This window comes from Nyctibius grandis, chromosome 12 (genome assembly GCF_013368605.1).
Source record: "Nyctibius grandis isolate bNycGra1 chromosome 12, bNycGra1.pri, whole genome shotgun sequence".
NCBI classification, from domain to species: Eukaryota; Metazoa; Chordata; class Aves; order Nyctibiiformes; family Nyctibiidae; genus Nyctibius; species Nyctibius grandis.
This window is the reverse complement of record NC_090669.1, coordinates 1,983,048-2,010,041: the sequence shown is the minus strand read 5'-3', so window position 1 is coordinate 2,010,041 and position 26,994 is coordinate 1,983,048. Positions and strand designations below refer to the sequence as shown.

Below are 26,994 nucleotides of genomic sequence, written 5' to 3'. Positions count from 1 at the left end.
TCCCGCCAGGTTTTGGCTGGAGGAGTCTTCTTGCAAGGTTAATAAGCCTCTGATGTTTACTTTCCCATCAAAGGGTGTTCATGTATCAGAAAGTTTCTGCTTTGCCTTGGAGTTTGAGATAGCCTTCTCACACAAACAAGAAGTCTTGACCATTTAAATCTGATCTGCTACGGACTTTTCTGTCTTGCAAAATGAGTTATTTGGAAACTGTTCTGGTTTATGACTTCTCTGGTAATTCACTGCTAGATCTACCGGTGCCCAGGCTGTTTTCTCCCGTGTTTCATCAATGACTTTATTGCCAAACTGGCATCACAGCAGTGGCGTAGCTCCCAGCCAGCTCTGCAACCATAGGTGAATGCTAAATGGTGGTGAGCACCAGCACTTGCTGCTCCTTTTGAGTTGCACAACACGGGTGTGAGACTGATGCTTAGGTTTGTCCCTCGGTGTTACTGGGCAGCAGTGAATTAATTAGGGTTTTTCATGTGCTAAATCCAAGCCCAATTTGCAGTTGAAGGTGAGGGGTTCTTGGGTTGAGATGCTTTTGAGCACCTCAGGCTCTGCTTTAGGGCAGTACGAGGTCTGTGTGATGTGTTTGGGGCATGTGCAGGGGGGCAAAGCCTTGATCTGGCTGGAGGGGGTCCTTCTCCCTCCTGCTGTGCTGGTGAATCCTCCCCCTGGCTGGAGGACATGGCAGGGAGAGACAGGGGGAGCCAGCCAGTGTGTAGCACTTTTGGGATGCAGGCTGCTCACCCCTCACCTGCCTTCCCTCATCCCAGGAGTGCCAACGTGTTCTGCCACCCTGTCTACGCAGTGGGGCAACGCTCGGTGTGTTGACAGCATCATCTGCCTTCATCCTTGATCACCAGAGCACCTCTGAGTAAATATTCCTCTGCACCCTTGGCTGCCCATGAGCATAAACTGACAGTTGTCTGAAAGTTTGGGGCTCCTCTTCTCTGAGCCAGCTGGGATCAAATCTCCTGCCGGGTCATGACACTGGTAGCCAGTCCCTGACAGCAGGGAAGCAGCCTTTCCTCCCAGCGGGTTTAGGGATTTCCCAGCTCGTGTTGCAGCTGAGCTGCAAGGGGAGTGTGTTGTACTTGAGGTGTAAGATCTGATGCTAGCCCAGGTCTTTCCTCAGCTGGCCCCAGCCTTGTGCGTGCAAGATGTTGGGTTTGGGTGCTTTTTTTTTCCACTCTGAACTTGGGGCAGGAGCTGTGCACGGTGACAGATTTTCTGAATGTCCGTGTGCTGGCATCCATCTGGATGCTCGGATCCTCCTGGAGACTGGAATTCCCTTTCGTCACGGGAGTTAAATAGAGCTGTTCAAGCAATCTGGACATGAAGCTCCCCTCTGCGTACAGATGGGGCTGAAGCTCACAATGGCTCCATCTGCATATCAAAGCCCTGGACATATGGGCAGGGTTCTCCCGAGCACCCGCTGCCTCTGACCAGGCTCCTTTGGCCGTTTCACAGGGGCTCGCGTCCTGTGGGTACATCTTAGTGTGCTCTTAAACCAGGGATCTATTTCTAGCCTTGTCAGCCACCCTGAAGACCGGAGGCCCAACGGATGCGCTGGGTGTCTGGGTTCGGTTTCAGCTCCCCACCTCCCAAGGCACAAGCGCTCAGTGTGGTGCAGAGAGATCCCAGCACATCACTGAATAATTAAGGGGAGTTTTGCTCAGCTTGTCACAGGGGAAAGGATGTGAACTGAAGACTATAGAGAAAGCATCCACGCTCCCCCATCCCAGGCCCAAGGGCGTACAAGGTTTCACAATCCCCATGAGGGACCTCATGAAAAGGGAGCCAGTGCAGAGCAGACAGGAGACACCTACCCCAGTCCAGTCTGTCCTCACTGGCCTGCGGTGTATTGCTACAGCGGGGTGTTGGGACAGCGTGATGATGTGGCTGTCGGGACAGGTGTAAAAGCAAAGCATGCAAAAAAAAAACACCTCTGGAGGTGCCATTAGTCTCTGAACAGAGTGATGTGTTGCTGTTGTGCAAGTTGCCAGCTTAGGTGACTCAGGCTTCACGCCGCGGCTTGATGTTGAATCTGGCTGGTAACGTGAGGCGCTCGGCGCTCGCTGAAGACGGGGGTTCTCCCCTTCACAGAATCACAGAATCCCAGCCTGGTTGGGGTTGGAAGGCACTTCTAGAGATCATCCAGCCCAGCCCCTGCCAAAGCAGGGTCACCCAGAGCACGTTGCACAGGGTTGTGTCCAGGTGGGTTTGAATATCTCCAGAGAAGGAGCCTCCCCACCCTCCCTGGGCAGCCTGTGCCTGGGCTCTGGTACCCTCCAAGTCAAGAAGTTCCTCCTCATATTCAGATGGAACTTCCCATGTTTCAGCTTGTGCCCATTGCCCCTTGTCCTCTCACTGGGCACCACTGAGAAGAGTCTGGTCCCCTCCTCTTGACACCCACCCCTTCATTAAAAGAAGGCTGAAAATGTGCTGCTCTTTCCTCCTCCTCCTCCTCTAGGCAGTGGTCGTACATCCCCAAATACACACACTCACTCCTTCGTGCCTTCTGCTTTCTCAGCCATCACTGAGTTGTGTAACTGCTTTCGAGTCAATCTTCAGATGGCTTCATGACTGTAGTGACTGGTGTAGGCTGTAGCCAAACGAAGGACCAGCCACCAGATTCCAGTTGTTAGGGGCAGCTGGAGAGAAGGACGGTGGCCAAAGCAGACTTCAGCGTGCAGTTTGGGTTTGTAACTGGTGAAGCATCAGAAAGGAGGGAGGATATTCACCGAGGCAGTGAAACAGCATCTGCTCTTATTCTGGTAGAAAGGGATTGTGAGCAGAACTTCATTGACAAAAAAAAGCTTTGAAGAGCAAAGGCAAACATTAAAGGTTCTGATTTTACTGGGAGCAAACTCAGCCCCTGGTCCTCTGGACTCAGGAGCTTTTAAATGTTGAGAAAATGCCCTTGGTGGGACAGAAAAATAGAAGGAGAAAAATCAGTGCAGAATCTCCCCAAGGGTGCAAAGTCAGGAGGGACTGCGGGGCAAAAAGGGAAAACTGAGGGTAACTGCCTGTTGGTGGTGGTTGGGAGGTTTTCTGGGGCTGCAGAGCAGTGGAAGGTGTGGGGAGGGCAAATCTCAGACACTTGCTGCTCAGCTTCTTAGAGTCATTTTATACATACATACAGGTATAAATACATACATGTGTGTGTTATATATACATGTGTGTGTGCATGTAGATAAATACATAGTGAAACTGGCCCGGGCTCCTCTGTGGAAGCTCTGAATGGTACCGACGCAGGGATTATTGTGGCTCGTTGTGATTCACCCCCTGAGCCAGCCTGGTCCTGCCGGAGCTGCCCTAGGTGTTGCTCGGCAGTGGCAGCAGTTGGGGAAGAGAAGGGCAAGCACGCGTCCTGCGCGCCAGCTCCGGCCCAACGAGCTGCGTTTGCCCTTTGGGTCCTCGTGCTGTCGTCAGGAGAGCAGAAATCATGTGCAACCCTATTTTATCCAATTATATTCTCCTGTAATTAGACTCTCCTGGACTTGTCAAGCCTGGCTGCCCGGAGGGGAGACGAAGGGATTTTTGAGCTCTGTTTGTGTTCACCCAGAGTGCTGCTGTGAAAGGATTTCCAAGCACGTTGCTCTGATGAGCACCCTTTGATGGCGCTTGGGCTGCGGCGTGCTGAGACCAACCCTGACCGGTGTTGCTTCCCTGAGCCCTCGTTCTTCTGTCCTGCCCAGCTGTGGGTATCTGCCTGTTCTCCTGTCTTATGCTTAAATCCAAGCAGTTTGCAGTCTGCGCTTGCGTCTCATCCTTCACCCTCCCGTGGTGTTTGTACAGCATCTAGCACTTGGTAACAGGCAGAAATGCAAATACAGGATTTAAAGTTTGTTTTCTTTAGCTAGTTTTAGGTGAACTGGTGATTTTAGCGGTCTGTCCTCCCTTGGAGAGAGGAGGGGAGGCACGGTGAGTTATGCAGCAACTCAGAAATAGCTTAACATTTTATTTTGAGAGGGCGAGAGCCCTTTCCTCTCTGTTTAAAGCTGAGCTTTTACCAGCTACGTCCCACGTAGGACACGGTTTTGATTAGTTTGGGTTCTGCTGCTAATAAACCCCAGGCAGGGCTTCACATGCAGTTTGGAAAAATCGATGCTACAGGGTGGGGAAGAGAGTAACAGCGAACCTCTGCGTAGAGAGGAGATTACTTCTAACTTGGTGGCTTTGCTGAAGTGCTTATGCTCTGAAATTACAGGGTTTCTTGTACGTCCAAGTGCAGCTGCCTGCTCGAGGAGCCGCAGATCTTGCTAGAAGTGAGCAGGGGCTTTGGCTTTTGGAGATGTGGAAAAAGCATCGCAATGTCTAGCAGGGATCACTGTTTTCTCCAAAGCTTTTGTGTGTTGGGTGGTGGCTTGCTTTGAATTTTGCTTGAATTTGGGATCGGTTGGGGTGTTTTCTCGCCCAGTTTTTGCGCTGTGAAAGATCTGGCCTGCACGCACACTCCAGTAGCTCTCGTGTGAAACGTAGCCCCTTCCCCCTGCGCCTTGTCTCTGGTTACCAGGGCTCCTCGATCTGGTATTTAGGCTAGCAGCATTTGCTTGTGAATAGCCGGAGCTGAGATGATGCACTGAAGCGGTGGCCCTGCCCCAGTCCCACCGGAGGCGATGGTAAGGTACAGCACGGAGCTGGGCACAGCCATGGACCCCCTCTGTACACAGGGGAAGGTAGGAGGAGGTCTATTTTTCACGATTAATCGACTTGCACAGGGGGTGTCTGCAGGTCCTGAAGTCTTGCTCTCCCCCTGCCCCTTCCTTCGTGGGGGCTGTTAGTATCGGTGGGTGGGAGCCTGAGGGAACACGAAGCAGACCCAAGCGAGTGGTGAGCCGACCACTTCCTACCCCAGCTGCTTGGTTCCTGGGAGTTAGCAGAGAAACAGGCTTGTTGCTGTTTGCCACCTGCCAGCTCTTGAGGCAATAAGGTTTTAGGGTGGATAATTTTGCTTTCAATATATTTTGATGTAAAATGGCCTTTTAATTATGGTCCTTCTGAACCGTCAGCATACAAGGCACTCTCCAGCCACAGGTCCCTGCTAATACTGCGTGTGAAGCAGCCTGTGACAAGGGACAGATCGGTGTTGTGAGCAGGAGTCACTTCTTAAAGCCATGTTGGATTTTAGAGGGAATAAGCCCAAATGAGCAACCTGTAATGAGAGGAGCACACCTGGGAGCAGGCATTTTCCTGCAAGAGAGCAGCAGTTACTTTGGGCTTGTGTTCGGGTAAGTGCCCTGTCGCCTTTACTCTTGTGCTCTGAGTGCAGGGTTCAGTGCTGAGACCTTGTGCTGCTGGCAGAGCTGGGCCGCTGCGGGAGTCGGTGCCTGCGTGGCACTGTGTGTAGCTGTTGGGAGGTGCTTGGCTTGGTTCACAGCGGCACCTGAGATGCTTTGACCTTTTTTGGCTGCACCAGTTCCGTCTCCTTTGCTGCAAGCTAACCTCATCTTGCTTTCCAAACTCACAGATGTTAAAGGCGTTTAGAGTGAACTTAGTGGTGGTGAGAGGAGCTTGTTAAACAGGGAGTTGTGCAGCTGTTTCTTGCCACAAAGACCTGCAATTAGTTGCGTCTCGCTAACGAACAGCAGAGCGGAGCACAGCTTGCGTACGGGAGCTGCGTGCAGTCTGGATCAGGGCTTGTTTGATTATGTTGGGTTCTTTTTTGCTGTCCTTGGCAGTGTTCCCAGCGGTTGTGCTGCTTCCCTTTCTCTGTGTCACAGAAAGCAAGGGAGTGGGGGGCTGGCGGTCCTGGGACATCGCTGCAGAAGGACGGGGGACTTGGTCTGTCTTGTTGCCGTGCTTCAGTCATCATACCCACAGCTGCATTGCATCCCTGCCTGTATTGTTGCTCCCTTCAGGATCTGTGTTGGCTTTTCATCACCCTTATCTTAACAAGGGTTGTGCTGGCACTTCAGATTCAGAAGGAAACCTTCTCGCAGCAGAGTTAATCACCCACCTAAGTGCATTTTTCTTCTGCAGAAAGTTGGAGGGTTTGTGATCTTCCTGCTGCACCTACCTCTACCTATTCAGACACCCAGTTTCCTATGCGACGAGAAAAATACAGTTACAGTCATCATCTTCCCACAGGAAGAGGGTGAAGGAGAAGGTTTGGCCAAAGGCAGTCCCCCTTGAAACTGCCCCTTCTGGCATATGCCTGCAGATGCACCATGGTGGTCTCCTGTCTTGGCTACCCAGGCGTCTCAGAGATCACTGGATCTTGAGTTGGAGCAGAGTCTGGTGGGTTTATGCTAGGTTTGGGTTGGGGAGGTGTGATATGGTGGCTCAGGTGAGGACCCAGGACCCCGGAAGGTTTCTATGCAGTGCTGGCAACTTGTTCCGAGCCAGGGTAGAGCAGCTTCTCTTGGCCTGTACTTGCAGGTGGCACTTCACTGGTGCCGAAGACAACAGACTACAGGAGCTTCTGTCCTCGATGCACTGCAAGCCTTGCTGAGCAGGGACCAGTGCAGGGTGATGGGCTTGAAGGTTACACTGTGCTTCACTGAAGTCCCTGGCTCTTCCTTACGGCACAGCAGCTCCCCGAGAGCCCCTGCCTCCCCGTGCAGCCTGGCAGGACCAACCTGTTGCTGACTCCTCACGCAGCTGCTGGATAGGTCAGCCCTGTGTATGCAGGAAGCACGTTTGTCTTTAATCCTGTAATTGAGAGTTTCAGTAACAACTTGTCTGTAAAGATCAAAAGCTGGGGTACAGGCTCCCTCCTGCCTGATTCCAGACACGACTGGGAAGATTCAGCTTCCCCTGCACTCAGGTGCCTCCTCTTGGATATGAGGGACTCTTGCAGCTTTGCAGAGAAGCTGTAGGGTTGCCTGCTCCCTGGATGCCCCACGGCTGGAGGGCAGTATCCTGCCTTGGATAAGCCAGGTTTGCAACCCTACCAGGACAGAGACTGTGGCAATACCCCTGCCTGCATGAGGGTGTTTGCTCCTGGGTGCTGGGGCACCCTGGGTCCCTGGAGAGGACTGCCATTTCGTGTGCTAAAAGGGGCAGTTGAGCGGATAATGTGACTGGAGGAAAGCCTTGGTGGCCACTTAGCATGTCAGTAAGCAAGCTGCAGGGTGTGGAGGGCTGCTCCCATTGTGCAGGGAACAAAGCTGAGCTGTTGGCTGGCCTGCGAGAGGCACTGGGGATGGAAGAAAATGCCATCGAGATTTAAGAGTCGTTTCTGCGCAGCCCTTGGAGTCCTTGCCAAGAACAGCCTGATACCATATGAAGATGAGAGGTGGCGGGGCTGCCTCCCTGTGTGGTTTGCAGCCCTAATTCCTCCTCTCTGTGGCCCCACGCAGATCTGTGGAGTTGCCTAGAAATAAAAGCAGCCTCTTTTTCTCCCTCTCCCATCTGTGCGAGGAAATGTGGTTCCCAGCCTCGGAGAAGGCCTTCCCAGGGCAGCTCCCTTCGACTGCCCGCTGTGAAGGCCAGGCTGGTGAGCTGGCTGTGCCTCTCCCACACATTGCTCTCAGCACCCTCTTTCAGAGCCCCGTGTGCCTCTTGAGCTCAGCTTTTCCCCTCAGTGAGTGAAAGGGAGCCAGTGTGCACCCTTCGGTCAGGATCACCCACAGCCAGGGAGGTGAGGTGTGCCCTTAGCCCCCACCGACGGCCAGCCCCTGCTCAGGGCAGAGCTGGACGGGGCTGGTGTTGGTTTGTGTACAGCTGGAGGGAGCTGCTCAGAGAAGTGCAACCGTGTGGGTTTGCCGGGCTCTGCTGAATCAGCATTTCACCTTGCCTTGATGTGCTTCTGCCTCCAGGGAATAAAAGACCCTCTGCATTACAGAGAAATGCAGATTCTCACCAGGGTCTGGCGTGTCCTCTGCCTCTGCACGCCCTTCCCGGCCCCCAGCAGTGGACAAGTCCAGAGCCTAAAGCCTGCATCAAGAGAGAGGCAGGGCAGGGGTCTGTTGCTGTGATGAGAGGAGAGGGAGCTGCTGCTCTTTTGATTGTCCTGCGCTGTGGTTGTGTGGGGCTGTGTGAGAAGTGTTTTCCCAGAGCAGCTGCTGGTGTTTCTGAAGCAGCTCCTTGCTCCGTGTGAGTAATGGGGCTGGCTGCACGCACGCCGTGCAGCTGCAGCTCGGAAGAGCGACGGGGACGGCTGTGGGAGCTCCTGTGGCATCTGTCCCTGGAGTGCCTCTGCTCAGTCTGCAGGCTGCCCCTCGTGGGCTGGCATTCGGCTCTCAGACAGCAGCGCTTGGCTCTCGTAGCCATCCCCATCCAGGGGCTGGGCACTGGATAAATGAAGCACCTCCTGCCCTGCCCACCTCTCTCGCCAACAGAGGGAACCTGGTACCTGATCTGTTTAACTGCCACGTCCCTGATGGGGATGCAGTGTCTGCTCCATGTCTGCGGAAAGCTTGGGTGGATTTTCTTGGTGTCTGAAGCTTTATTCTGCAAAAAAATAAGTGTGTTAAGCTCACTGAGTGAAGGCTGTCACAGTAAGGCTGTTCAGCAGGTGGAAAATGGTCTAAGGCTGGTCACTTCATTCCTGGTACTAAGTACGAGTGTTGCTTCTCGGCAGAGACATAGCAGGGCCTGGCAGGCCGAGTGCTGGAGATTGTCTGGCTCACTTCAAGGGCGGCCCATGGTGTTTCCGCACGTCTGCTGCTCTTGGACAGCTGGTGGAAGGTGCCAGGCAGGCCTGTCCTGGCTGTTTTCCCTGCCTTATGCATCTGATTTTAACCAGTAACTCTGGGTTTTCACTGATGAGCAGTGAAGTTCCCTGGCCAGGCCTGTGGCAGCTGGTCACATCTGGATAGTTAAACCTTATCATCATCTCTGCTTTATAGAGAAAGTAGTGGCTGATGAGCCTGAGTAATTCACAGAATCACAGAATCAACCAGGTTGGAAGAGCCCTCTGGGCTCATCGAATCCAACCATTGCCCTGACACCACCATGTCAACTAGACCAGGGCACTAAGTGCCATGGCCAGTCTTTTCTTAAACCCTTCCAGAGATGGTGACTCCACCACCTCCCTGGGCAGCCCCTTCCAGTGTCTAATGACCCTTGCTGAGAAGAAATGCTTCCTACTGTCCAACCTGAACCTCCCCTGGCGAAGCTTGAGGCTGTGTCCTCTTGTCCTGTCGCTAGTTGCCCGGGGGGAAGAGGCCGACTCCCACTTCACTACAACCTCCCTTCAGATGATTGCCTTTCCTCTCATTTTTATCAATGACAGACAGGTCTTGGTGCCCAGTGCTTCATTAGCCCCTTCCCTGCCGGGGTGGTAAGGCACTCTTACCCTGTCTGTCACACTGCACCACATTTTGTCCTCTCCTCTTGCTCGACTGATGTGGCAGAGCTGTTTTAGCAAGGCCAGCACATGCACCACTGCTAGAGTTAAGCCCTGTGAAACTGCTTCCAGCAGTATTAGAAATAAACTGCTGAGCTCAGTATTCGACTAAGCAGCACAAGCGTGTGGTGCAGCAGCAAGCAGGGCCGGGCAGGTAGGCAGGGCACCGCACACCACGTGGGTGCCAGCAGGCGTGGACAAGGCACAAGCTGTAGCTGGGCTTGCACAGTCTCAGATTCCTGCTTGCAGCAAGGATGGGTTGGAGCACTCAGAATGATCCACAGAGCCCAGCTCTGACAGAGCTCCAGCCCTCTGCGTGCTGTCAGCTCTGGGATGATGGCATGGGGAGCAGCAATCCCATGCCCTGCACCTTACTGATGCCCCCTCGACCTCGTCCTGCGTGGTAGTGGTGGGAATGGCTGGGCGAAGGAGGAGGGCGAGTTCCAGGGCCACACTGAGGTGTGAATCCATGCAGTCTTGGCAACAGCTTCCCCTGGGCCCCCTTGCCTGGAGAAGACAAACGTGCCCAGGAGCGTGGGTGCCCAGCGTCACAGGGACCTGGCGGGGAGGTGGAGCTGGGGCAGAGCGGCCAGCACAGCTGAAGCCCTCTCATAAGGAGCTGTTTGTTTGGCTGAATTGTTAAGCCTCGTTGACAATAGCAGCCCCCCCACACACACTCGAGGAACTGTGGTGGCCACACACTGATCCTTTCTCTTGTCTTGCGCTTTAGGCACCGAATTAGGGTTATTCTTCCCCGAATCCCTCTGAGTGGCTGTTGCCTTTTGTTCTCGCTCTCTGCAGGCGTATGAGTGGGCCTTGGAAGGGATGCGACACCTCGCCTGCATCAGCATGGAGGACTGCAGCTCCGCCGAGCACTGCGCAGGGGTGATCAAGTGCCTGGAGAGTTACAAGGGGCAGCACCCGGACATCAGCGATGCCCGGTTCCAGGAGATGAAGGAGCTGGCCTGTGAGCTGAAGAGTGACAAGGGACTTAAGCAGTGGAAATTTGCGTGGTCCAAATGCCAGGAGACCAAGCTGGTTTTTGAAAAGAAACTCGAAGCAGCCTTAAGAACAAGGAGGTCTCTGCTGTCAGACTGCAAACCAGCTGCCGGGGAGCAGCCCCGGGCCGGCAGCGAGGCTGGCAGTCTGTCCCAACGGAGGCACTCCGAGGGGACCACCTCCACCTCCCACTGGGACAGGACTTACAGCGCGTCCCACTGCTACAGCAGGCCCAGCTGCTCTCCGGGGTGGGCTAAGGAGAAAGCTCCCTCGCCCTCCCTGAGCTGTCCTGGCGATGTCGGTGCTGGGGAAGAATTTGCCTGCCAAGCTGCTCTCAGCCCTGGTCCTCACTCGAGCAGAGTTTCCTTTGCCAGCGGGGCCTCTAAGTCTCCAAAGCTGCCAGAAGAGAAGCCAAACCTGGAGAGTATATTAGAAACTCTGGAGGTGAAGCCATCCTGTACCCCCACGCCAGCCCTTGGGAAGCCACCTCCAAGGAGGATGCTCCGGAAGGCCCAAAGCTTCGACCTCCCCTGCGGTGAGAGCCTGTGGTCAGGCTGCCAGAGGACGCTGAGCGAGCCGGCTAGATACGGCAACACGGGTGTGTTTATCAAGGGGCTGGAGGTGAGCAGCACTGAGCTGGTGGACAGGACTTTCGCGCTGCGGCAGCAAGCTGCTCACAGCTGGGCTGCGGACTGTCTGCTGGAGGGACAGAGGGGCTGCCTCTCCGGGTCAGAAGCCAGGAGCTGGGGCAGGTGAGTGACTCTGATCGGTGCTGCATTCTTCAGGGCAGTGAGAAGGCAGCCAGCAAAGATGTGAAGAGCTGTGCTGTGAGAGTTACTTTCTAGTGGGAACAGGGCAGATGGGTGGAGAGGTAGAGCTCCAGCTTCTCTGCACACACACGTGTGTGGTGCTGAGCGGGCCAACAGGCACGTCCCCCGCACAGCCTGGCACCTGCCTTTGCGGGGAGGCAGAGAAATGGGATCTCTTGCTCTTCCCCCGCAGCCTGGTTCCTTCCTAAGAGGGGAAAGGGCAGGAGAGGGAGTCTCTGAACATTGCTGGTGTTAGGGGACGAGGGTTTGCAGAAACGTAGCACTCGAGGACGTAGCAAGCCAGGGGTAGAGGTGCAGCGAGAGAGCAAAAGCATAGTGCATCACCCCCCCACTTTTGGGGGGGCTGTACCCAGACTGGTGGGGGGCACTGCCAGTACCCTGTGAGAGCTGCTTCACAGGTAAGAGGGTGTTTGTGTTTGCCCTTCGGGGCTGAGATCTCTCTTTGGGTGCCCTGCAGCTGGCTTTTGTTCTTTTCTTTTTCTTCTCTGTCCTCGAGGATCTCAATTTAACTTTGTTGTCATACTGCAACGTGGCTGGGATGTGGAGAGCCCAGGGATGTGAGCTGCTCCTGAATGGGAGTCACCAGGCAGGTCTTTCAGCTGCTCTTGTTGGAAAAGATTTTTAAAAGTAAAAAAAAATAAAATAGTGGTAGAGGTGAGAAAGTAGTGCTGGATGTGGGGGGACCACAGAGCTCCTCCACTGCTTCTGCTCTGGATGGGGTGGCTGAGGACAGCGAAATCATCTGGAAGGGGCCTCTGGTAGCCCAGCGTGTGTCAGGAAAGTGTGTGTCCCAGGCGCTGAGGCAGTCCCGCTGGTCGGTCTTGTGAACAGCCCGGAGTTGGCTTGGGGGAAGGCTGAGAGGCGGGGAAGGCAGGCACGCGTTGGAGTAGTTAGCTCGGTGCTGCACTGCCTCGCAGTGGCAACCTTGAGTACCTAAGGAGCCATCCTTTGAGACGTGCAGAGCAACCCGTGCTAGGAGCTGCTGTTTGAAGTGATAGGAGATTTATTTCCCACTCTCATTTTTACTGAGACAAGCCCAATGGCACCTGGGTCCAGGCCTCATGTTCTCCCAGGGCTAACACTGCCTCCCACTGCATCCAGGCTGACTCCTCCTCACAGAAGTTATCATAACTTCTGCTTTCCTTGTTGTTTCAGGAGTGTGGCCATTTGTGGGGCAACCTGTTGTGTCCAGAGCAGGCTTGGGTGTTCCTGGGGGTGTGTGTCCTGCTGAGGCTGGGTCAGGACCTCAGCCACGAACTTTGTCAGTGCTCAGGGTCACAGCTACCACGAACAGTTGTGAATCTGAGCTTGGATGGTGCTAAGGGATCATCTCACCTCCCTGCTGGGTCTTGGGGAGAGCGTCTCTAGGGACAGCCCAGTGCTTTGCAGCCCCGCTGCAGTCTGGGTCCCTTCAAGGCTGAGTGTTTCCTCTTGCAGCAAGCTGCGGCACATCATCGATGAGATGGTAACCACGGAGCGGGAGTACGTGAGGTCGCTTTGCTACATCATCGATAGCTACTTCCCTGAGATGGAGCGCCTCGACCTCCCCCAGGACCTGCGTGGGAAGCGCAGCGTCATTTTTGGGAACCTGGAGAAACTCTACGACTTCCACAGCCAGTACTTCCTGCGAGAGCTCGAGAGCTGCTGCAACCACCCGCTGCGGGTCAGCCACTGCTTCCTCCGACACGTAAGGCATCAGCACCTTCCCCTGGGGTCGGGCTCCTCGGACACCTGCGTGGCTCCCATGCCCAGCAGTGCCTGTACCTTTGGCTGCTCACCTGCGTGTTAGTGGGCTGTGGCTCTTTGGGAGTGGGAGGACTACGGGGTGCTGGGTTGGTTTGTCCCCTGCCAGCTCAAATGCTAGGTTGGACTGGGATGGCTCTGCGAGGCTGAGCCCAGGCAGCAGCAGATGCTCTTTGCTACCAAGAGACATTGCCAGGGAAGCAAAATATCAGCTCCTTAAAGCCCATTTGCTTCTGCAGGGGCATCCCTTACCCCGTCTTCTGTCTGTGGTGTCAGTACAGAACGACTTTGAGCGGATACAGACCTGCTGCCCTTGTTGAAAAGGGCTGCTAGGGAGAAGCATGGGCCACTGGCCTTAAGCTCAGCTGCCTCATGCATGTTTTCTGCTACCAGGTGAATGGTGTGTGTTGGGGTATGTAAGGGGCAAGGGGTAACAGGAGCAGGGATTACAAAGTCCTAGCTACCGTAGGAGCAGGAACACAAGAGCGTTCCCTGCCTCTTAGTGAATTTGAAGCAAAGTCATTCCTGATGCCACAGGAGGCTCTGGTGCAGCCTGGGAGAGGCAGAAGTATAGAGCAACCAACCCAGGGCATGGCTGTCACTGTGTCCTGGGTGCGTGTTGATCTCACGTGGGGATCTCTTCTGCAGAAAGACCAGTTTGGGATGTACGCGTTGTACAGCAAGAACAAGCCAAAGTCGGACTCGCTGCTGGCCAGCCACGGGAATACCTTCTTCAAGGTAAGTTCTACTGCCTACCTCATGGTTGCTCTTAGTGTTTGGGCTGCTGATCTGCTTAAACAAGCCCCGCTTTCCTGCTTGAGGTGTGCTCAGCACTACCTCTGCTGTCCTGGCAGAGGTCTCTGCACAAGTGTGTGTGGGGAGACAGAGTCCCCCAGTCAGGAAAGCTGGGGGTGTCAGTGCCTCTCTTGGGGCACGGGGCTCTCCACGGGAAGCTGCTGCCTTCACTCTCTGCTGCGTTTCTCAGTTCAAGCAGGTGCAGCTTGGGGATAAGATGGACCTGGCTTCCTACCTGCTGAAACCCATCCAGCGGATGAGCAAATACGCCCTGCTCCTGAAGGACCTGATCAAGGAGTGCAGCGAGGCACAAGAGCAGGAGCTGGGCTACCTCCGTGCGGCTGAGGAGATGGTGAAGTTTCAGCTTCGGCACGGGAATGACCTGCTGGCCATGGATGCCATCCGTGACTGTGATGTACGTTCCAGCCTCCTCCCCTGCCCGGGGGAGCTACATTTCTTTCCCTTCTCTAGACTTGGGGTCTTTGGATTGTATGGTGAGCCTCCCCCCAAATTCCCACAGTGATCAGGGTGCTGTCTGCCAGTACAGCGTAGTGGGACTGCTGAGGCACAGGCAAGGTCTCCTCGGTCTGCTAGGCCAAACAGCCTGGCTGCTGTCACTTGAGCTGGGTGAGCTGCTTGTCACAAACACGCTCCCAGGTGCTTACTGGTGACGTGAGGCAGCCTGGCAGCCCTTCCAGATGGCATCCTGCAGGGCTGCCTTGGGCCTTTCCTTCTCTTTTGAGATGGTGATAAGCGGGTCAGGCAGTTTGCAAGAAGGAATTCAGACTGATGCTGTTTCCAGGGGTAGGCCAAAATCAGCTAGGTGGGACTTGAAGGAGAGGCATGTGAAGTGCAGCACTGGAGGAGGAGAAACCACAGGGCTCAGGGTGGAGGAAGAAGGATCTAGGACAGGAAGAACTGAGAGACTGGCCTTCTGACACAGCTATGCTCCTGGCAGGTTGATGGGGCTCTTTCCTCTTCAGCTCTCTTCTTTCCCCCAAGAGAAAGCTCTGGCTGCTGCCTCTAGTTGCCACCCCAGAGGCTTGTCACAGATCTGCACAGGGTGACAGCAGAGGGTCATCTGTGTGCCATGCCTAGGAGAGAGGTGCAGCTCTCCCCTGAGCTCTGGGCCAGTTGTTTCAGCCTGATGTGGCCTCTAGCAATGCCACGCAGCCCTACCTCTGTCAAGAGCCCTCCTGACATGACAAGTAGCTGCCACTTCTTCACCACCTGGGTCATATGGGACCCTGCTTGCCAAGTCCATTGCTGGGGTTGCCTGGAGCTGATCCTGCTGGGGTCTTACCAGGATGTTCCCTGTGTCCAGGTGAACCTGAAGGAGCAGGGGCAGCTGGTGCGGCAGGACGAGTTCACCATCTGGCTGGGCCGGAGGAAGTGCCAGCGACACGTCTTCCTCTTTGAGGACCTGATCCTGTTCAGCAAGCCCAAGAGGATCGAGGGTGGCTTTGATGTATATATCTACAAGCGATCCTTCAAGGTAAGGGCAGCCCTGCAGCTCCCTCTTGTGCAGGAGGTGTCCATGGCTGGTGTCCCCATGGACACATGGCTCTGAAATGGGGAGCGGGAGCACCTTCAGCAGAAGAGCTGCTCCCACCACTGCTACGCTTTCTCCAGGCCATACAGTGAAACCAGAAGGGAATAATTCACACGTTAATGCCTGGGCCCCCTCCATGCTGTGAGATGTGGGACCAAGGTCTTCTGAAGGATGCAGAATGTGAGGGAAAGGCAGTGTGTGTCTAGCAGGGAAGTGGTGCTGACTTTGGATGAAGCACTGGGAGTTGCCGGGGCTGTCTCTGCTCGGTTGTGTCGGGACCCTCAGGCTACTTCCCGTTGGGCCTGCTGAGCTGGGGTGCACAGGGTGCAGGCACTTTACCCTTTCTGCTCCTGGGGGAGCCCCAGCTGATGCTTTTGCTCTTCCTTTTTCTGGCAGACTGCAGACATCGGTCTGACGGAGAACTCTGGAGACAGTGGCCTACGCTTTGAGATCTGGTTCCGGAGGCGAAAGTCCAGCGATACCTACATTCTCCAGGCCAGCTCAGCCGAGACTAAGCAGGCCTGGACCAGTGACATTGCCAAGATCCTGTGGCAGCAGGCAGCCCGCAATAAAGGTGTGATTCCTTCCCGGGGCGTCTGTGCCGCAAAAGGTGCGGGAGCCCTGTTCAGCTCGTGCTGTCCTGAGTAGGTTTGGAGCCTGTTAGCAGGCAGCTGTGTGCCAGCATGCAGCCTCAGGAGCATGTGCTGGGCTTGGCTGGGCATGTCCCTTCCCTGCCCCTTGTGTGACTGTAGACACCCACCTGGACTCCGTGAGAGAGACGGGAGATACTAGCACAGGGCTCCCTGCCCTGTGAGTGTGAGCTCGCTGTTCTCCCCATGGTCTAGGCCACTACTGGAGTGGCAGCTGTCTGGTTGAATCTCTCCTTTCCGCCCCAGGCTTCCCGCTTGGCAGGACTCTCGTAGGTGGCATGGCACTGAGCTGCTTGGCCAGAGCAGGGCATGATTGCTTGTCTGTGGGGACTCCTCAGGCCTGGGGAGCGAGGGGAGAACAGATCTAATCTCAGTAGCTGGAGCAGCCTTGCCCAGGGGTGCTCAGGCCTGGGGCTGCCTAGCGCCCGTGGGGTGGCTTGGAGCAACCTCACGATGTGGCTGTGGGTCTCTTCCTCTCCAGAAATCCGTATGCAGGAGATGGTCTCCATGGGTGTGGGCAACAAGCCATTCCTGGATATCAAACCCAGCGAGGCAGCTATCAATGACCGTGCTATCGATTACATCATGAAGGGCAGAGGTAAGTGCCAGCCGCGCCTGCCCCCTCGCTCTGGGTGAGCTGGGCAGGGCTGGTGCTCAGGGCTTTTTTGGTGTGTTCTCTGGCAGGCGCCAGGACCAGAGCATCCATCGCGGTGTCTCTGTTTGACCATTCCAACCCCTACAAGAGGACGCAGGCGCAGCTCTCCGCTGGCAGCACCCCCGCTGCGTACAGCCCTTCCTCCTCCTCTCTGCTGGGGCCCCTCAACCTCCACATGTACCTGGACCAGGCTCTGCTGCCGGGTGTCCTGGCCCCCGGCCGCCCCTTTGACATCGGCACCTGCATCGAGGAAGATGAGCTGGAGCACGAGACGAGCAGCCAGCCATCGCTGAGTACGTACGAGCCCGCCGCGCCGCGGTGCTCCCAGGATGTGTGGGCTCGTCCCCACACCTTGCTCTGCCTCGTGTGGTCAGACCAGGCTCACTGGGGTCAGGGCAGTCCCTGCCCCATAGCCAGACTGGGGCAGGCAGAGCACTGCCTTTCCACGCCAGCTCTGTGTCACGGGGGCAGTTAGCTCAGGCGTGGGGATTAGTGAAGTGCCCACTGATCTGCAGCCATCCCAGTGGCAGGCGTGGTGCTGCATACTGGGGCTGCTGTGGCCTGGGAGACCAGTGCTCGTGTCTCTGCCTGCCTGCCCCTCGTACCACGAAGTGCTCTGTCCCTTGCTCTTGCCAGCCTGGCCCAGTGACCCCTTGGCTTTGCCTGGCCAGTCCATACCAACCCCCAGCATCATTTGCTACACTTCCTGGTGTTATTTTGTTGCCTATGGCTTTAAAGAGGCCCAGACAGGAGTGTGGCTTATCTGTGGGCTTGTGTGGCTAGTGCCTCTGCAAACAGATATGTTATCAAGTGTGTGTGGCACAGGTCACGTAGGCCAAATTCACGGTCATCAGAGTGACCTTCCTCTCTTCCCCCAGCAACAGAGAGCTCGGAGTCATCGCACTGCATGTCAGGCACCGGCTCCAGCGGCTCCGACAGCGGCTGTGTCTCCAGCATCCCCCAAGAAAGCTTCTGTGAAGACGTGGGCTCACCCCCCTACACGCCCCTGGGCTCCCAACACAGCTCTGCGGTGGAGGAGAAGCCCCGGTTCACCAACAGCCAGTACATTTCTGCAGTAAGTGCAAGCAGCCAAAATACTCTCTTCACTTTGCCTGTTCCTGCCACTTCCACCCCGGTTCCAGCTGCCGCCTCTCGTGGGGGGGCTGAAGATGCTGCTTTTGGGCTGGGAGTCGCTGTGGGGAAGTGACCTTTCCTCTCGCAGAGACTCACCTCCTCTGGGACGGGCGAAAGCCCCTCTGTGGGGACAGCCTTCCCTGCGGTGGCCAAGGTCCCCGAGGAGATGTGCTGGGAAGGACCTGCAGTGCTGGAGGCTACATGCAGGAGCGTGGGCTGGGGTACACACAACCTCCTGGGATGGACGGGGCGCTGCCGCAGATGCTGCGAAGCTCCTTTCCTGGGAGGTTTGGGCCTTTTTTGGGGAGTGACGAGATAGAGGAGCAGGAGCCTGTCGCTCTGAGATGTCAGCGTGTCTCCTTGTATGTTCCTGAGAGTTCTCAGCTGCTTCCCTTCCCACTAGGTCGTGTCCTGATGCTGTTGTCCTCTAACCCCGTACTAATGCTGGCTTCTCTCCTCTGCAGAAAGCAGGCCAGGTCACCATAAGTCCCTCGACAGTAGTGTGAGCCCCTCCGCACGCGTATACCGCCTAAGGAAGCAGAGTTGTTGTAAGTAGCCCCTGAAGGGGATTTTCCAGCAGCTCTGAGTGCTGGTCAGGGTTGTCAGTAGCTCTGAGTCAGGAGAACCTCACCATCTGCTTCTCAGTGAGAAGTTTTTCACACACCTTCCTGACCGGTCTCTGAGGCTCTGATTTATCTGGTTAGAGAGGACCAGCTCCCTCAGAGCTGTCACCTTAAACAGCCGGTCTGATGCCTCCCAGGTTTGAAGGAGCAGAAGCAAAACAAGCAAAATGACTTTCAGGTCATAGAGGCCTGAGCACCTCGTAGCCACCAGCGTTCAGATGAGCTGCTTTCCTCTGAGCGCTGCCCAGCTGTCTAACCACTAATCTGTTTCTTGGGGCTGTTTGCCAAAATCCTCCTCTTCTTTAGTCCCTCTGAACTGCCTTGGGGAATCCACAGTGTGCTCCCCAAGCAGGATTTATCTCACAGTTTCCTTTGAACCTCCGAAGGGAACTTGCACGTCACCAGGCAGAGGAACCTGCTAGGTTATGGTCAGGATGTCCCGAGGGAGCTGCCAGGCGTTGCTCCTGTACGTACTGATTCCCAGAGGTTGCCTTCTCTGCGAGGAAATCGCTGTTGACCTGAGGAGGGATGAGCTCTGGCAAGACCCGCAGCCACGCAGGGCTTCCTACGTGCGGGTGGCATCCCTCAGAAGGTCCCGTCACACCCCACTCCAACCAGCCTGCTTCTGGCTCGTCTTTTTCCTCTCCGTCCTTAGGACAGAGCCTCCCTTTTCCCAGGGAGCAGAGGGCTGTGAACGTGAGAGGCAGGAGTAGGGCTTGAACGGTGGATGGCTCGTGGGTTTGGCACCATGGGGGTGTTATTAGCACGTAGGCCCACGGCGTGTGAGCTGCAGGTCCAGGAGTTCACAACCAGCGCAACAGAACCAGCCAGGGTTAAAATTTAAGATCTGGAGCCCCTTCTGGGGGGGGGGTCACAAACAAGACCTTTGAAGCAGCAACAGAAGCAGCGGGGTTTGGCCCTTTGGGTGAGCCCTGGGGCGCAGAGGCAGCCCTGTGTGTGGGGGAAGAGCCGAACTTCTCCTGCGAGAGGCTCTTCCAGTAAAATGCTCTTTCCCCACCCAAATGCTCGGTGGTTTTTCAAGCATTTTGCAAAATCGCTGCAGGCGGGGAGAGAGGGACCTGTGGGCTCCTGCCAGGTCCTGGGGTGCAGCCGGTCTAACCCAGTGCGCGGTGCTGTGTTCCAGGTTTGATTGCTTGCCATTTCAAACTCACTGAAGACCCCAGGCCTCTGACCAGCAGAAGAAGACAAGTCTTCACCCATGAAGATATATTTTTGTTGTTTTTTTTTTAACACATAGTCAGGCTCTTTCAAACAGCCCCAAACCTGACCTCTGGCTGCGGGGGGGAAGGCCCAAGAGGGTTTCTGTCAACGACATGTCATAGCTTTGGTGTTGGGTGGGACCTTGGGCATTCAAAACTTGTTAGCCCAATATTTATGAGTATTAATTAACATAGCAGTTCAAAAAAAAAGAAAAACAAACCCCAAAAAAAAGACAAAAAACCCCAAATTTATTATTTTTAAAGCTATGAGCTGTACAGATTTTTGTTACGAGTGACTCTGTTACTATTTGTTCTGTAAGCTGCACATTTTATAAAGTTTTTGGAAGGGCATGAAGAGAAACTGAGGTATTTAAGTAGTGTAACTTTCTGTTTCAGGGTTATAGTGACCTGGAGCTCAAGATTTAACGTCCTTCCTTATGTTCTAAATATGTCTATCCTAGCAATAATTTATTTTCTTGGCTTAACACTTCTGTTTTAATAAAAGCAAGTTCATTGTTACGGTGAATTGTTCCTTCAGATGGTTCTCCCAGGGCCTCAGTGCTGAGCTGCTTTCTCCCTTAACCAGCTGTCAGCTCTTCCACTCTCCCTGCCCAATTTCAGCACTAACCAAGCGCCAGCTGAACCGTGTGACACCAGGAGAGAGGGAGACTTCCTTGGTGCCAGTAGGGAGGTCAGAGACGACGAGGGAGCTGTGTGAGGAGCAAAGCCACCCCGGTTCCTGGCAGGTCTCTCCCCCCTCGGCTCAGGTTCCAGGCGCACAGGTCAGGCTCCAGCGTGCCTTGTTTCGGGGTGCCGGGGGCTGGCTGATTGCTTCACTGCTGGCTCAGCCCCTCTCCATACTGCAGTGCCAACGTCGTGGCTTGGCTGAGGAGCTTTGGCTGGTGGTGGCATCCGAGACCAACAGGGTTGGAGGATAATGGGTTGGTTATAATGCTGAACCTTTAACGCGTGTTGTTTGAAGTAGCCCAACACGCCCTGTGCTCCAAGGTGGCCTGTTCCTAAGTGACACCAAAGCTCACGGCGTGGCTGTGACACCCTCTCCCTGTTCTTGGAGGCAATGAAAATCAGCATTTTGGGAAACTTCAGTTCCTTGCTGCCAAGCTCCTGTTTCCTCTTGGTTTCTGGAGTGCTGCACACCAGCCTCCCCCAGCCAGGAGGGCCGTGCTGGCACCCGAGGAGGCAGCAGGCAGTTATTTAACTGGTTTTCTGCCCAGGCTGTGGTCTCGGATGTTAAATCTTGCAGCCACCCCAGTTCCCCTCCGCAGCCAGACCCTGCGCCTTCCACTTTGGGAATCCCTGTACTGTACAGAAAACACTTGGTTGTTTTTAATCAGCTGGATGTTTTGTAAACCAGCAAAGAGAACAGAGTTTGACACCTTTGTACAAAATTGTGGGGGAAACAGTTGCACAGGGATGTTAGAAGTTACTATTTCTAAAATAATTGCTGAGTTAATGTAAGATTTGTGGGCTGTCAAGACAGCACTAGCTCGTGTCACAAGAGGGAGAGAATTTACTAATGCAACAAGAGGAACATGAAACTTCCTGAATTTCTCAGTTTCAAAGGTTTCTGCAGTGCTGGAAAAACCTTTAGTAATGTTTACCTGACACTGTTTTTTCAGGGTTTGATTGATTTGTCTAATAAAAGTTATTTTCTTTATATGAATCTTGTTTGCATTGTATCTTGATTTCAGCACGGGAACCTGGGCTGCAGAGGAGGAAACAGGCGTGCGGGGAGGAGAGCGGTTGTCCCTGGGGCATGGGAATGCTGGTGGGAGACTGAAATGATGTTTTCCTAATCAGGTGAATTTCTAATTAGGGTGAAACCGATGGTGCCTCCCTGGAGTTCCCGTGATGGGAAGTGTCAGCTCTCCTCCCCAGAAGTTTTAGAACAGGAATAGCAAAGTGCCACATCTGCACAACGTGCTTAAAATAAACCATGCCGTAGCTGCTCCAGCCCGCTGATTATTATTCTGATTTTATTGGGCAAATAATATTAACAAATATTAGCAGAAAGAGGGGTCTTTTGATAATTTTGGATAAATAAGGCCTTGGGGAGGGAGAAGCTCTACAGGTACAGGAACGTGAGGTGAGGCTCCTGCGCTGGCGTGGGGAAGGGTGGGAAAGACACTTTTGATTTCTTCTTCATAGAGATCTAGAGGAAGAGCTAAGAACCGTTATCATCCCTGGTGGGATCCTGGTCGCTGCTGCTAGTGTGTCCTACAACTCCTTACGGCAGTAAAATGAGGCTGGAAATCCTGATGCAAACAGCCCATAGTGTTGGGATTGCAGAACCTGCTGCAATGAACGATTCCCGATCTTCTGGGAAGATTTTTATAGGCATATTTTGACTTTAAAATGCCTGTGAGCAGCCTAAGAACGAACCCACTGACTTCCAGAGCTCTTTTAGAAAAATACTGAAGAGAAGGGCTACACTAGGGCATCTCTACTCTGCATCTAGTAGTCTAGGAGTAGTAGTAGTACACCTAGTACTCTGCATTCAGGAGTTGAAATTGCCCAGTACTGTGGGCTTTCCCAAAGGGCTACGCTTTAACGTTTTGTCCATCCCTCAAATGAGAACAGCGGGGAAGAAAACCCTGGGTCTGGGGATCCACAGCTCTTATAAGGCTGGAGAAGACCCCTCTGATTATGAAGCGTGGTCTCTAGTAACACCAAATGCTAATTCCTGTTTTAATAGCAAAATGTCTTTTAGAAAAACACCCAAATCAGACTTAAACCCGACTGTCTCTGCTCAGTCTGGGGTCTCTGGAGAGTGGTTTCCAGCGGGCATTGTGATATTCTCAATATCTGGACTTAGGGGGATACCTCAGTTGCCTTTTTCCTTGGTTACTGGAGAGCTGAGGACTATTATTTAGTTCCTCTACTAAATAACTGATGGTAGAAAGTGTGGCCCAAAAGCCAATGGAATTGCTCATCTTCCAGTCACTCTGTTTCAGAAGGAAAGGAGAAAATTGTGCTCCTTTCAAAGGATAAACACTGCTAGGTCAGATGAAAGGACGTTCTATGACAGAAAAGAAAAAGAAGAGAATTTATATCTACCTGTATGCATCGGAGTGATGAAGTGCTGCTAAAAAGAGAAGGGGTCTGGTACTCCTCTGCTTCTTGACAAGAGAGGCCAATCTCTGTAAGCTGTAAATAAACTTGAATGGTAAAATCACTAAAAAACCATCTTACCAGATTATCTTTTCCAAATATATATTAACTGTGGAAGGTTAGGTAGTCACTACACAAACTGTAGTTCACACAAGTGCTTTTTCTTTTACCAAATGGACAAATTACTCTCATTTTAAACACTGAAAAGTACCCAAACCGTTTATTTTTCTTTCCGTTTCACATCTGGCATCCAAACAATGAGAAATAAATTCTGGTTTTATTGAAATCAATAGAAATTTTACCATTGATTACCACTGACTTCCACAGAGTCAGAATTTTACATCAGGAAACCCAAATTAGAGGAGATGCTTCTGAAAAGGTGCAACCAAGATAAATGAGCTCCTAAAACCAGAGGTGTTCAGCAGCACCCTCTGAATCTTTGCGAAACGTGCTGGTTTTGATGCTTTTCCCAGCTATTGCTCCCCTGTACTAATGAAGTGAAAACCTCAGGCCTCCTTTTTTCCTTTAATTAACCACGGGTGTTGAGGGTAAGACCTGATTTTGAGAAGCAGGTCTGCTCTGTGATGGCTTTTCTTATGTGGAAAATTCACCGTAGCGTTTTTTCATCTGGAATCCCATACAGAAGGTTCGTGGGTTCAATGGGCTGCTGGGACATCCACCGCTCCCAGAAATACTCTTATCCTAGAACTTTATCATAGAATCACAGAATCGTGTTGGTTGGAAAGGACCTTTAAGGCCATCGAGTCCAACCGTTACCCCAGCACTGCCAAGCCCACCACTAACCCATGTCCCTCAGCACCACATCTACACGGCTTTTAAATCCCCCCAGGGATGGGGACTCCACCACTGCCCTGGGCAGCCTGTGCCAGCGCTTGACAACCCTTTCCATGAAGAAATTGTCCCTGATCTCCAATCTAAACCTCCCCTGGTGCAACTTGAGGCTGTTTCCTCTCGTCCCGTCGCTTGTTACCTGGGAGAAGAGACCGACCCCCCCCTCACTACACCCTCCTTTCAGGCAGTTGTAGAGAGCGAGAAGGTCTCCCCTCAGCCTCCTTTTCTCCAGACTACAACATGATTACCCCTGCTAGCAAGCTGTGAGCATTGTGCTTGGTCCTACCCAGTTTAGTCTCTCCCCAATGATTCCTGGGCATGGTTTGGCCATTCAGATGTCCCTGGAACTGTTTGCAGTGGCCAGGAGGAGCAAAGCCACCATCTCCAGGACGTTGAAGCAGATTGCTAGCAGAAAGGCAGCTGGTCTCAGTGACCAGAAACATTCCCAGACGCTCTTAGGTTGCTTGTATAGCTCTAACCGTAGTGTCTGACATCTGGCTGCCTACGCCTTTGATGGCAGACATGAAAGCAACCTGTGGTTATTATATCAAAGCAGCCACTGGTGTAACGTTTCTATTGACTTTGGGGAAAAGAACGAAAACACATACTCCTCTTGGACACAGCTAAAAATGACCACATCAGACGGTGATCTGTAGTGAAGATGTTCTGCCTACTAGAAACGAGCCAACAAACAAGGGCTTGAAGAGCCCAAAAGACCTTCTGATGCCAGGCAGACCTTCGCTGCTGAACGCAAAAAGTTGTCACGTGTCGTGGTGGCAGAAGCAGGGAAACTGCTAGAAGAAGCGTAGCACCAAAGGGTCAGTTCTGAGCAATCTCGGGGGCAAGGGAAACACATGGAAGGAATATCCTTAGGAGATTGATGTTTTAAGCCATCTCCATTTCTGATGATTTATAGAATTTGGAGACCTAATACATCGAGCTGCATATGGAGGGAGAGCTCCCTCTCCTCTTTAGGCACCCAGTGTTCCTCCACCACTGCAGTTTTGGGAGATATTTTTCAGCATTCGAACAGAGATACCAGTAGAGGGGGCAGATGGAGTATTTTTCAGCTGGACTCACCAGACTTTGCTGTCTCCACCGTATAAAAAGACAAAAATCTGAAGAAGGATGCAACGATCGCGTCAACAAAACCATTTTCCTTTTTGCTAAAGGCGTGCAGACAGCGCAGCGCTCTGTGATGTACCCTCCAGGATGAGTGTCTGGTGTATTGATCGTTACAGGTGCACACGCTGAAACAAAGACACAGCTCACAATCTCTAAATCCCAGTAACTTATGTTTAGATAGAATAGTTTACTTCAGGACTAAAAAGAAAAGTCTTAATTCTTTTGGATAATACATCTACAAAAATCAGAAGAGAAATCCCCGTGCTTGCTTCCCCTACAACCATGTAATAACATAAAAGACGCACACGAATTCACTCTGCTTACTTAAATTCAGCTGGCAAAAACAATCCCCCAAGTCTTAGGAAGTTGAGAACGTGTCGAAACATTTGCCTGTCTCCGTGGATCAGAAGACTTTGACCATGTGTGATCCAACGGACTTGTCATTTGACAGCAGCTCTGGGCACTGCAGAAAGAAAAATATATTAAGGTGGTATTTCTGGTGCTAGTTAGAGAGAGAAAGAAATCCAAACAAGATGTTTCCTTGCTCAGTAAAAGAATTAAACCAGTTCCATCAAGTCTGTTTATATTATTAGTCAAAATACTTCTATTATTAGCCCAGAAAGTACTTGGGAAGTCCAGGATTTATTCCCTCAGGTACTTGAACATACTTCCCGTACTATAAAACGCCCCATCTACATGTGAAGCTCTGATAATTCCAAGTTTTCAGGTCAAAACCATTCTGATAATTCTTATTACAAGAAATATAGATTCTAGTCTGTAGAATTATAAATTCTGCCTAGGAGGGTTCATGCGAAGTCAATGCAAAGACAATTAATTACCGATACCTTTAATAAAGTCTGTAAGGAGGTTTCACACCAGTTACTTCCTACATAAACTTCCACAATGTGATGGATGGGGCGCATGGATACTTCTGCTGTCTGGGCTGTGTGTAGAGATGGAGTAACAAATGGAAAGGTAGTGCCTAAAATAACTGCAAGTAGTAATTAATTTGTTATGGATACCGAGTTAATACAACACGGGATTTTTACATGAAAATATTGCAAATCATAATTCTTTGAAATGGTGAAGTAATAGTGTACCCTGTGCCCACAGAGCTGCAACTTGTGTTTTGTTTTTCCCATCTCTGCAAGGAGCTCTGCTTCAGTATTTCCTCCAAAGACGACAGGAGCAGGGCAGGTATAACCTAACAGCTTGGGATATATTTTAGTCTGGGTTCAGCCCAGTTGTGTTCTTACAACAGCCTTTACTATAGGCAAGTCACACTCTTAAAGAAGTTATTTAGAGGGCTACGGATAATGATATAAATAGATTCTACTAGCTGTAAACAATGAACCGACCAGCACGTGCTTGTCTGATGTAGCTACTATAACGGGACTATCCATCTTCCATAACTTATGTACAATTGAAGCATCGTTTACTAAGACTTTTGAGTCACAGAGTTATTTTTTCTAGCATGTTATCCACACAACAACGACACAGAATTTCATAACTACCATTTCAATTGAAGATCAAACCCTCTTTCTCAAGGGTTATAATTCCATCTAAGAACTGATGACATTTGCTCCTTTCTCCTTAATATAAAGCCAGTGGTGCTGTGAAGATGCTCCATTTTAAAATCCCTTCTCCAGGAGTCACTTCGTTATCTATTTTACCTGCACACGAGGGTTTTGTGACCTCCGTGACAACCTCAGGGCCAGGGAGCTCCCAAACGAGGATCCCTACGAGTGAAGGGACCATCCTGCTGCAGGGGCTGAGCCTTTCAAAGCCCCAGAGGAAGGGACGGGGCCACAATTTATTTTAAAAGCCAATTAACACGATGGTCACGTGACAGAGTTTGTTAATTAGATGCTGTTTGTGTCGTTTCTCGTAGATAAAATAGGAAACAGGTGGGAAGCAAGACCCAAGGAATCAAAAAAGCCGAGGAAAGCTGGAATATGACAGCTCGTTAATTGACTTATCGTTGTTATGATGCAGGATTTTAAGTTTAAAAAAAATTATTAAAGGAGGGCTTTAGATAGATAAAGATAAGATAAAGATAAAGATAAAGATGATAAGGATGATAAAGATAAGGTAAATATAAAGATGATAAAGATAGATAAAGATAAATATATATAAATATAAATATAGATATAACTATAGATATAGATATAGATATAGATATAAATATAGATATAAATATAAATATAAATAGATACTAAAGATAAAGATAAAGATAATAAAGATAAAGATAAAGGAAGGCTGATCAATATTTTTAAGATTTCTCTGGGGACAAGAGAAATTAGGTCAGCATTAAAAAAAAAGAGCATCTATATGAATGCAGGCTGACTCCACATGTTAATGTATAAATTATATATATATATAA

At 52.2% G+C, this 26,994-nt stretch overlaps 1 protein-coding gene across 3 annotated transcripts in view; it reads left to right on the top strand.

Moving 5' to 3' along the window:
• PLEKHG4 (pleckstrin homology and RhoGEF domain containing G4) overlaps window positions 1-21,186 on the top strand; it is a 90,252-nt gene extending 69,066 nt beyond the window's left edge. The window contains exons 14-24 of one of the 3 annotated variants that reach the window (XM_068411162.1): window positions 10,103-11,052; window positions 12,568-12,817; window positions 13,522-13,611; window positions 13,859-14,083; window positions 14,993-15,163; window positions 15,617-15,794; window positions 16,352-16,468; window positions 16,555-16,818; window positions 17,404-17,600; window positions 18,124-18,207; window positions 19,427-21,186. In XM_068411162.1, coding sequence (XP_068267263.1) covers window positions 10,103-11,052; window positions 12,568-12,817; window positions 13,522-13,611; window positions 13,859-14,083; window positions 14,993-15,163; window positions 15,617-15,794; window positions 16,352-16,468; window positions 16,555-16,818; window positions 17,404-17,600; window positions 18,124-18,165 — 2,484 coding nt within the window. In that variant the 3' untranslated portion in view covers window positions 18,166-18,207; window positions 19,427-21,186. Of the gene's footprint in view, window positions 1-10,102; window positions 11,053-12,567; window positions 12,818-13,521; window positions 13,612-13,858; window positions 14,084-14,992; window positions 15,164-15,616; window positions 15,831-16,351; window positions 16,469-16,554; window positions 16,819-17,403; window positions 17,601-18,123; window positions 18,208-19,426 lie in introns of all 3 variants that reach the window. The other 2 variants (XM_068411161.1, XM_068411163.1) reach the window with 2 other exon arrangements.
• The last annotated feature ends 5,808 nt before the right edge of the window (window positions 21,187-26,994 follow it).